This window comes from Mizuhopecten yessoensis, unplaced genomic scaffold (assembly GCF_002113885.1).
Source record: "Mizuhopecten yessoensis strain PY_sf001 unplaced genomic scaffold, ASM211388v2 scaffold9465, whole genome shotgun sequence".
Lineage (NCBI taxonomy): Eukaryota > Metazoa > Mollusca > Bivalvia > Pectinida > Pectinidae > Mizuhopecten > Mizuhopecten yessoensis.
The window spans coordinates 382,530-393,384 of record NW_018408061.1 but is presented as its reverse complement, the minus strand read 5'-3'; the positions used below and the strand labels follow the sequence as shown (position 1 = coordinate 393,384).

Genomic DNA, 10,855 nt, shown 5'->3' with positions numbered 1-10,855 from the left:
GTATGTAGAGGCGGACCCACTTCCTATTACGGACTACCTGTTTACTCTCCCAGTCTGTAATGAGGGTTCCTTTTTAAAGATTTTCTATCATCATGCTGTACTTTTTTTATTAGTACACTTGATGAAAAACGTGATGTATCAATGAAATGTAATTTATATCAAGGTTCTGTATATATTTAGTGCATTTGACAAGAAAATGCAGCAAAGCTGCTGGACACCAGATGTGGTTTTGGTAATGACTTGATGACATTCCAACAATCATGAGGGAACGAATCCTGCATACTTGATCTTATTCTTTGACTAAGTTTGTTAACGGCATTAATTTGTAGTTCAGAATATTCCGTTCACGCTCAATATCCTTACATGTTTAACCTTTGTCACTCTATATTTGTCCCACAGCACGCACATGTACAAGAAACAGTACACGACTTAATAAAATATCATTTATACCTGCAGGGAATTTTACAAATATTTCTTTTGACAATGTACCTTTTGATAAAATATCACTCTTCTTCAGGGTTAGAGCGTCAATCGTAGCCACTCTTTGAATAATATGTAAAATATTAAGATCTGGTTGAGGATTCTTGTCAAAGAAGTTATTATCTCACGAGTCTGCTACGAAGAAACATTTTGACACAGCGTTGGTATCTGTAATTAATATCAACATGCATTTTCTGTAATGTATATCAAAGTACTGTATCTGTAATTTATATCAAGGTATTGTATCTGTTATTTATATCAAAGTGATATATCTTAAACTTACAACAACCTGCAGCTGCGCATGCTGTACCTGTAATTTACATTAACGTACCGTACCACATCTGTAATTTATAACAAAGTGATGAATCTGTAGTTTATAACAACGTACTGTTTCTGTAATTTATAACAACATGTTGTATCTGTAAACAGTATTGTAAATCAACGTTCTATATCTATATAACGTACTTCATATCAACTTACTGTCTATATACTGTTCTCTTCCTATTACCGTTTTGAACTTCTAATGTTCATAATATCCGATTTGCAAATCTCAAATACAAACTGATAATCAACTACATATCGAAAAGCAGCACAGCGTAACATACTTTCGTTATATGCATTTGAAGCTTTCTGTATATAGTTATAACTATTTAGGTGTTATATACTAGATGGACGTATGTGTAAGGCCGACCTACCTACAATCCCAAACAACCTCGTGATACTGAACCACGGACGGTAGCGAGAATTACAGATTATCTTATTTAACAGAGGTTGTGTAGAAATCACACACCACAGAAAACAACTATTTCCTCGTCACTTTCTTTTGAATCGTTGCCAAAATACTGAGAACTTGATACATTAAGATACGTACTATCCATGTACAGGGCTGATCTGCAATTCGGAATACGTGATGCATGTTAGAACTTTAATGTAATAACTTTAACATATACATTCGGAATACTGCAGGATGGTGTAAGTGTGTCCTGAAATGTTCACGTAGCGTTTTACTACAAGCTCACTCCCACCAAAGTAAATCCGGAAACATCTGAAGAGGAACTTCCGGACGTATCCCTATTTTTGTCAACAAAGGACATTAAGTATACCTCGTTCCTATACTAAGCGGACATCATTACATATCATTTTCACACTCTGACTTGCACTGTACGTATAGATCAACCGACCATGGAAAGTACGGCCACTAGGTGCCAAAAATGGGTTCTTGCCAAAAAGATGACAGGAACTGCAACTTTGTCCCACTTCGGGTTAGAAGAGGAGGACGTTGCGACAGACTTACAAGATGGAGGTAGGTATTCCTATAATAGCAGGAGTATAACATCTAATCAATTTTCAAATTTAACCAAAACAGAATCATTAGAGTATCGTGAAAAAATTCATTAGCATCTCTGGTTTAAAATAGCTTTACCATTGAACTGCCATAGACATCTATATTGATTTAAGGGAAGTTGGAAACCACTTTAATTAATTAATATACAATCAATACTTGTTATACTCTTGCCAGTGATCTGTAACATTTCAGCTTCCTCATACTTCCATTGAATCGATATTTAATGATAATAATGATATATACAACATTTGATATAGCGCCTTATCTTGCTAGAATAAAGCCACTCTAAAGCGCTTTACAGTGCATAGATATACATTTATACAATAAATACAATTAGCATATACATTAATCAATATTAAGGAATTCGCAGCAGCTGCCTTTTTAGGCGCTAACTACTGGTCCTATGCCACTTGGCTAATGTCTCCCTTTGAGTGTATGCATGCGTGTGTGCTCGAGATGTAATGTTTTCTGTTTGTAGTGGGACCGTTGTCAAAACAAAACACATGCCTAAGTAAACGGAATTGCAATATACTATAAATATTGGAAATATTCTTGGTGTTGAAATTCAGCTCAAAAATCTGTTCGCCTGAAATCATTTACACTCCAAAAAAGTAAGTAACACTTAACACGCAAAACATGTAACCTTACGTATAGTTTAAAAAGTCAAACGGATAGATTTTCTCACACTAAAATTTTATTTATACGGTAGATTAATTTATATAAAAAGTTCCCTCCAGATAATGTATAAAAAAAACCTTTTCTTCATCAATATATATGATATTCTGGCAGGCACTCGATGTAAGTCTCTGTTCTGTAATTGCCGTAAGTTATTTCAGTTGCCATCCCTTCACAGTGGCAACATGACATGTATCTTAAAATATTTTATGTAAAAATTATCATTTTCATTTGTATTTTTTGTTGTTATGTAAATTATTCTTTTGCCTTATCATAAAAAGATAACCCTTCTCTGTGCAGGTGTGGAAATCCCGCTGTGAATTACTTGTTATGCTGTATGTATGCCAAGCGCATGTTGTGTTATATCTCTCGGATAAATCGTTATCTCATAGACTTTGGTTTTACTTAAACTTTACAGGACTCGACACATTCAGTGCAATCTACAGAAGCTATCTTAAATAGAGAAACAATTACATAAACGTGGCTTGCCCCTGTTGTACCACAAAATGTAACGGATTTCTTTTTCTTTCTCAGTATTCATAGGAATATGTTTTTTACTTAGAGTTAAGTTTAATTGGTAGTTCAGATGTTCCGTGAGAAGGGGTTTCTTCGTGCTAAACCTCCTGTATGTAAGATGTTCCAATGAAATGTATCATCACAACTTTGTTTATCATTCAAAGCCAGACATTCATGAAAAGGAACAATAAAGCTTTAGACATGTTACTGCTGATTTTCGGTATTTGACATATTGGTACAAGTGTGTGTTGTCTGATTAAAAAATATACGGAAATAACCATACATCAGAACATGGCTTGGATGTAAGCTGTACCAAGACTTTGCGATTAATATGCTTGTATACAGGACTGTTAAAAACTGTAACAAATTGAAATATAGTCTGAATGGATGAGAAGCAATGTGTGTTATATTGTTTCTGCTGAACATATTGGTGTACAAGTGTGTGTTGTCTGATTAAGTAATATACGAAAATAACGATACATCAGAAAGGCTGTACCAAGACTTTACCATTAATATGTTTGTAAATAGGCCTGGCCGTAACGACAACTTTTACAAACTCTAACAAAATTAAAATATAGCCTGAATGGATGAGAAGCTGTGTGCGTTAAATTGTTCATATATTTGTGAGCTCGTGCTGTCTCACGTTATATTTTCCCGGTTGTTGTTGTTGTTGATTATTTTATCAATGTTTTGATGTTGGGTTTAATGTTTTGACGCCATTGAGTAAAGATCTTTATTTTGTCACACTTTCAGTAATTCTTTTGTTTAAATTGTTTATATATTATAAATGGAAAATGGTTTGAATATAAACTCTCTGCCAATTTATCTGTCGTGTTACCAGTATGTAAGGATAAATACACAACGTCACAAAGCTCTCCGCCTGTTGTATTTACATACTTATTTATTGATTTCAATTCAACAGACCCAAGGGTGCAATTACAGAATTGATAACAATGATAACAAAGGTATAATAAAATATCACAGATAATTTTTTACAAGCAATATTAAGAAAAGTGTAGCATGCATACAGAAGTATAATAATCATCTAAAACATACTGCCTTTAGACTTCAGACTTAAAAGAAGGCAAGGTACAATCAGACTTAAAAGAAGGCAAGGTACAACCAGACTTAAAAGACGGCAAGGTACAATCAGACTTAAAAGAAGACAAGGTACAATCAGACTTAAAAGAAGACAAGGTACAACCAGAGTTAAAAGAAGACAAGGTACAACCAGAGTTAAAAGAAGACAAGGTACAACCAGAGTTAAAAGAAGACAAGGTACAACCCGACTTAAAAGAAGACAAGGTACAACCAGAGTTAAAAGAAGACAAGGTACAACCCGACTTAAAAGAAGACAAGGTACAACCAGACTTAGAAGAAGACAAGGTACAATCAGACTTAAAAGAAGGCAAGGTACAATCAAACTTAAAAGAAGGCAAGGTACAATCAAATATACAGTCAAGCTCACGGGCATTTCTGTTAAAAGTTCTTACTGCACGTTGAGTACTGCTAAATGTTCGGACATTAATACTACTAGGTAGCTAACTAGGTAACTAACTGTCATCAGCATACTTGTCATACGTTCCGTCATTCATTATTTAGCATCTAATTTAACAATTAAAGACTTTGATTTTAGTGAATATGATAACATATAGACCTGAGAAAGTTATATTTACGTCTTTGTTAATATTACTTTCACAGGTCCATATTCAAAAAATTATCAATACTCGCCTCAACAAATGTCTATAATTGATAAATGTGCTGTGCGTTTTATGTTTAGATAAATAAATAAATACATTTAGATACAATCCAGAAGGTCAGTAAGGTACTAATATGACATATATAGTGAAGTGTTGTTCAGATACAGCCCATCAGGTCTGCAAGTCTTCAAACGATTTTTTTGTGTCAGCCTCGATAACGAACATAATAAATAATGAAGTCGTCGGTAAAAATCCAATTATATTCCAATCCCTTATAAATAAAACAAGTAATCTTTTTATCTTACAGTTTAAGCAGTTTTCACAACATGTAAAAATTGCAATAACCGACTCTTATCCATATTTGTTTCCATTACTTGATATATCAAATAGTCTAAAAACACTCATGTCCTGATGTATATGTATAATATGATGTGTACCGTTTTATAGACTGATGACATTATTAAATGTATATTTACTTTGATATATTGTAACAGTTTAAAGATAACTCGTCTTCAGTAGACCTTAACACATTTCTGAACATGTTTTGATTGACGTTTATTGTTTTGTACACATGACGATTTTTTTCCTCTAATTTTGTAGAAGTCCTTTGCGAGGCTCTGTATATCAGCGTTGACCCGTATATGAGGTACGTTGAAATATTCTGTAAAAGTGAAAACTTTCGCGTTTTGGAAATGTAAGTAAATTTGCGCGAACATGTCTTAACGCGAACATTTATTAAAAGATTATATAGATTATAACTATATAGAAAATTTAGATTTCAAAACCACTGCCAATGCGAAAAAATCCACACTGCGATCAATCTAAATAGTCACGACGCGAACATTTTCCTGAAGCGAAAATTTCCGGTTTTCCAGTATTTCATTTCTTTAGTGTTGTTTATCACATAATTACCACGTTTAATGTATTTCCGGGGTTGTGAAATCACTTTATTTACTTCAGTAAAATCAGTAATTGGAAAAGGTTTATCAGGTTAACTGAGTATTCCTCTTGGGAAGGATGGATGCGCGTAGAGGGTTAAATGTGTGAGGAAACTGGAGTACTCGGTGAAACCCACGTGACGTGGTTCAGTAAGTGATCGTATACCTTTTCACGTCCGATCGGATTACACAAAGTCGGACGTTTTACTGTCATTCTGACTCTCTAATATATGACGCGTCCTTGCTCCTATATCCCTTTTGGTATACGCATTCTTCGACGTTTTCTTATCCTTAGGACATACTAGGATGTTCAGTTCTCTTGACAGGTTTTGTGGTCAGTTCAGTGCTCTTATCCCGCGAAATATCTCGTAGATTGTTTCAGACAGTTCCTTTACGTAAGAGATAATCACCAGGTTTATATCTTAGTCCAAGTCTTCTTGATGGCCATTTTCTTATACATTTCAATCATATTGTATTGTTTGTTTTCCCTTTTTAAGCGCAAGTTTAAGATATCTTCATGCTTTCATCGCCGCTTTGATCACATCAGTTGAGTATCATGGTTATGCCGCCTTACTTCTGTTTTGAAGTTGTGAAAGTATTGGACTTAAACTATCTGCCAGAAACAATTACTTGGATACTTTGTTTTTACCAATTACACATGTATAGTCCACAGTCGGTGTGGTTCTCTACATTACTGTATTTCTGCTACAGACCGTATGCTGAGCGCTCCCTATCAGAAGGATCTATGATGATGGCGGAACAGATAGCAAGGTGATAGCATAACATCGATATTCACTGCATCAGGCATCAAGCCATTCCGCACGAACTTCTTATATATAATAATGTATCACGGAGGAGTGTTGCGTAGTATTTTGACGTTCGTACCCTGAGGAAACAGGTTGTGAAAATAGATAAAATATCACATCAGTGTACTCATTTTCCGGACCGTTATTTTTTAATGCTTCTTTCAACTTTATATGATATTTCACATATATATGTAAAAATGTGTGTATCGTATTTGATACAGTAACAGTAAACTACACTGAACGCCAATGTCCTTAATGAGTACATTGATCATTGATCATTAATAATAGATAATTCATTTCAACTTCATTTCAACAGATTTTAATGACTTTATATATGTCAATTGGATTGGACATAAGACTATGCCTATTTGAGTCCTTTCCAAACTTATTTACAAACATTACAAAATAGTGCAGGGGAGATAACTCCAATTTAGCTTGTGAAATGAACATTTTACAACTTTTCTTGAATCATTTTTTGTTTATGTTGTGGATATTTATTGACAACCCATCCTACATAAATCCGAGGGATACAGGCCCAAAACTCCCTGTGTATAAACACATTTGCCATCCACCCACTGGATTTAAAGGATAAGTTACCAAGAATTAAACATTTTGTAAAAACTTTGGAAAATGACATGGATTCATTTAGGAAAATGTAGTTATTATTATCTATTATTGGAGGTGATTCTCTTAAAATTTATTCAACAAAACATTATAGAATATTCATGTAACTATGAAATAGTTAGAACAGGTTATATAATAGTACACTCATAAATTCCATCCAGTCCAGCCGAACACCAGAGATGTTGTGAAGATAGATATACACCAGTATCAATACTTATTAGCAGAGTGATCATGACACTATAAATAATAGCATCACTTGTAATGTAAAGTTTAGCTGTGAGTGAAATTACATATCAGGCCTATTAGTTTGACATGATCAATGTTGTGTTTTGAATTTTAAACATTTACAACTTTATCTGAACAATTGAACTCATATTTTCCATCTTATTGTTTAGGGTTCTTCACAGTAAAAATCCACAATTCCCTGAAAAGTCATTGGTATTGGCGAATGTGGGATGGCGCACACTCTCCCGGGTATCTGATATGACGTCACTTCGACAACTTCCGGTCATGGGAGATCTCCCAGTTTCTCATGCACTTGGCATGCTTGGACTTACAGGGTATGTTCGCTTCGGATGATTTTGACTGAATCATTAATCAAGTTGAAACTTGAGGTGAATCTAATTAATACATTTGCATCAAATTTAAGTACCTAAAGAAATCTGCAATAGCTGATGTACAATAAGCGATAATTCATTTCATTTTATTTAAATACATTTGATTGAAAAATTAAAAGGATTAGACCACAGGCTTTGCGTATATTAGTCCTCTCCTAATCAGAATTACAAACACACATAAACTATATAGGACACGAAAGAGCACTGTTACACAGTAGAAGTAGTTACAGAAATAGTGATGCCTTAATACGAGAGGAGTAACTCCAACAGACGACTTAGTTTTAGAGCCCATCATTCCCCACAGTATTACACAGCAAAAGGCAAACAAAGTCCTTGGTCATACATATACACTGGCATAGAGACAATTTGCACACACGACATGTTTATTTACAAAATTAGTTTAATACGCCTATTAACTCTCTGAACTGTCATTTTAAGTATCATTTTTACGATGTTGTAGCCTGACAGCCTACTACGGTATGACAGAAGTATGTAAGCCTAAGACAGGAGATGTTGTTGTGGTCACGTCGGCAGGAGGAGCAGTGGGTAGCGTGGCCGCTCAGATAGCGAAGGCAGCGGTACATCATAACTTTTGTTTTCTGAGTCGCCCACATATCAGCCGACTCTTTTAAATTCTAAAGCATGCATTTCAAGATATCACGTTAATTAATTCTGCGAAGGCTGAAACAAATCAACAGGTACAGACATTTGTTCACAAAGCGAAAGGTCACCACAGCCTTTAACAATTCTGGAATAAATAGACAAACATATGACGCCATGTCGAAGGTAACATTAAATCTGTTAAAATTATCATAGGATTCCGTTCTAAAATTAATAAGCAGCTGATTATCGGGAATTAAGTTTTTTTCTTTGCGATGTGTTTAATGTTTACTCTATGATTGCTCGTTTAAATTTAGGGCTGCAAAGTGATTGGAATTTGCGGAAGTGACGACAAATGTCGCTGGATTACAGAGGAGCTAGGGATGGACGTCGCTATCAATTACAAAACTGATAACGTCAGTGCTAAATTGCAGGAGGAAGCTCCAACAGGGGTGAATTGTCTCTTCGACAATGTAAGTTTTGTTTGTACGCGAAATGAAAATACAGAATTGGTCATTGGCATCGATTTTCTCATTGAACATTTTCACTGCATTACATCAACGTCTACAGAAGTAACGATGATAAGTCTGCACACTCTAGAAACATTAGGTATATAATAATATTAAGTCTAACATTTACCATTCTGTATTTGAACGTTTATGGCAGACGTGTATGGGTAATTTGTTTTCAGTTTTTGTATGCAGGGTAGATAGAAACTATTTCCATAAGTCTACTCCGTGCTCAGTCTTCCGGTATCTTGTAAGGAAATATAAAGTTGATTGATGATAACCCAATCCTTTTTATCCCTAGTATTAAGTTTAGGAAGGTTTAATCGTTGTTGGATTACTACCATGAAAATGATCGACGTGTATCTATTCTAGCTTTCTTATATACAATGCGGGACTTGATTGACTCCTTAGACTGGAGAAGATTGGTAATATTCTTGATTTCCTGGTGAATAACTAATATGTTTCGTTAATGAAGTATTTTATATTGGGCAGAAGTAAAAATATTCCAACTATGAGCAAAAGGTGTGTTTCTTCAACATACCACAAAAGGTGCATAATTTGTTCTTCATAAATACACGCGATCCCGAAGACGGTTGGTTCATTGGTAAAAAAAATGTTATATTGAGACTTCATACAAAGGAAACACCGCGGCCATCTTCTGATGACACATTTGACAATGCCCATTGTTTTTTTGTTATTTTCACTCTAAATCATTATCTCTGCTGATAAATCGGTTTAGTTAAAAATATAAGAAAAGAGTCAATTGTCACTATAGAGAAAGTATCAACTTTAGTTATACCATACAACTTTTATTTCAGCAGTACAAACCGTATACTTTTTAGTATAAGGATATACATGTATGATCAGCGACAGCCTACAGATAAATGAGCTTGTATCTTTTTCTGTTATTTGTTGATGTTCGTCACAATTCCAACTCTTACGTAACTCTGTAGGTCGGCGGTGACCTGGCCAGTGCTGTAATATGTCACATGTCTTTGGGTGGACGTGCTGCCTTGTGTGGATCGATATCACTGTATAGTGATGATATACATCACCCATCTCAAGGTCAGTAGTTCACCTACTGTAGCATATGGTACTAATGCTTTACTAAACGATATCCTTTTTGGCAGATATTATGCGTTTGAGGTGGTATTATGCTTGAAGACCTTTTTGTATTTGCATACCAGCTTCATAATCACTTATATGATCTACTATTATTTCTCTTACAAAACTTTTAATTTCAACTGATATTACTGTTTTCATTTTTCGGGTCGATAACTTCTACATTGTATTTTTCTTACTAAATGAAAGTTGCTTGGCTTTCGTTACTTTGTTAGATTTTCCAAACAATGTGATATATTTATAACTACAGGACTGTCTATATACCGGGCGATAGTTGCAAAACAACTAACAGTACAAGGATTCAACGTCATTCACTGGTTCAGCAGCTGGGACGTAGCATACCGGGCTCTCTATAACCTAGTACAAGAGGTAACGACCCTAAATCATTCTTATGTACACATGAACATGTTGAAAGACTTGGTCATAGAAAAGATTTTCCGCAATTTTTCTTAAATATTCGAATACATTCGAGATCCTATAAAAAGTGAGTACTCCACTCTGTTCCAAATTAGAGTGTTAAAACTCGTTGCATGGTTGATCGGCAGTGCCTCTGGCTTTTCAACAAAAAACACGTGACACGTTGCATCATTATGATATGAAGAGAAATCGCATATAATGTGTTCCAATATTTGACATCGTGAATATATTAATTACAGTACAATTTATCGTTTATAAATGTTTGTTTCCTTTACAGGGAAAACTTCGAAGCAAGGAATTAATATATGATGGATTTGACAAATTACCTGAAGCATTTTTGAAACTGTTCAAGGGAGGCAACCTAGGTAAAATAGTTGTCAAAATCCAAGACTGAATGTGTGGTGGAGAATTTTAATACCTGTGTAAAAACGGTACAGACGAAGCGCTGGGACATAATGTATGTTATGGAATTAAAAGTATTATACTTCAAGTACCACATATCATTC

At 34.6% G+C, this 10,855-nt stretch overlaps 1 protein-coding gene across 2 annotated transcripts; it reads left to right on the top strand.

Annotated features, from left to right (window-relative positions):
- The first annotated feature begins 1,368 nt into the window (after window positions 1-1,368).
- LOC110458157 (prostaglandin reductase 1-like) lies at window positions 1,369-10,846 on the top strand. 2 transcript variants are annotated; one of them, XM_021509754.1, is made up of 9 exons: window positions 1,369-1,783; window positions 5,317-5,362; window positions 6,366-6,425; window positions 7,480-7,644; window positions 8,162-8,279; window positions 8,619-8,774; window positions 9,764-9,875; window positions 10,183-10,301; window positions 10,627-10,846. In XM_021509754.1, the coding sequence occupies exons 1-9, from the start codon at window positions 1,663-1,665 to the stop codon at window positions 10,741-10,743; spliced, it is 1,014 nt and encodes a 337-aa protein (XP_021365429.1). In that variant the 5' UTR covers window positions 1,369-1,662; the 3' UTR covers window positions 10,744-10,846. The 2 variants fall into 2 exon arrangements, with proteins under 2 accessions (XP_021365429.1, XP_021365430.1); XM_021509755.1 differs by lacking the exon at window positions 6,366-6,425.
- Window positions 10,847-10,855: the final 9 nt, after the last annotated feature.

Excerpts from the sequence above, each read along its gene's own strand:
- LOC110458157 (XM_021509754.1), top strand. The coding sequence starts at position 1,663 with ATGGAAAGTACGGCCACTAGGTGCCAAAAATGGGTTCTTGCCAAAAAG. Across the intron at positions 1,784-5,316 it reads GACAGACTTACAAGATGGAG|AAGTCCTTTGCGAGGCTCTG; the intron begins GTAGGTATTCCT and ends CTAATTTTGTAG. Across the intron at positions 6,426-7,479 it reads ATGGCGGAACAGATAGCAAG|GGTTCTTCACAGTAAAAATC; the intron begins GTGATAGCATAA and ends CTTATTGTTTAG.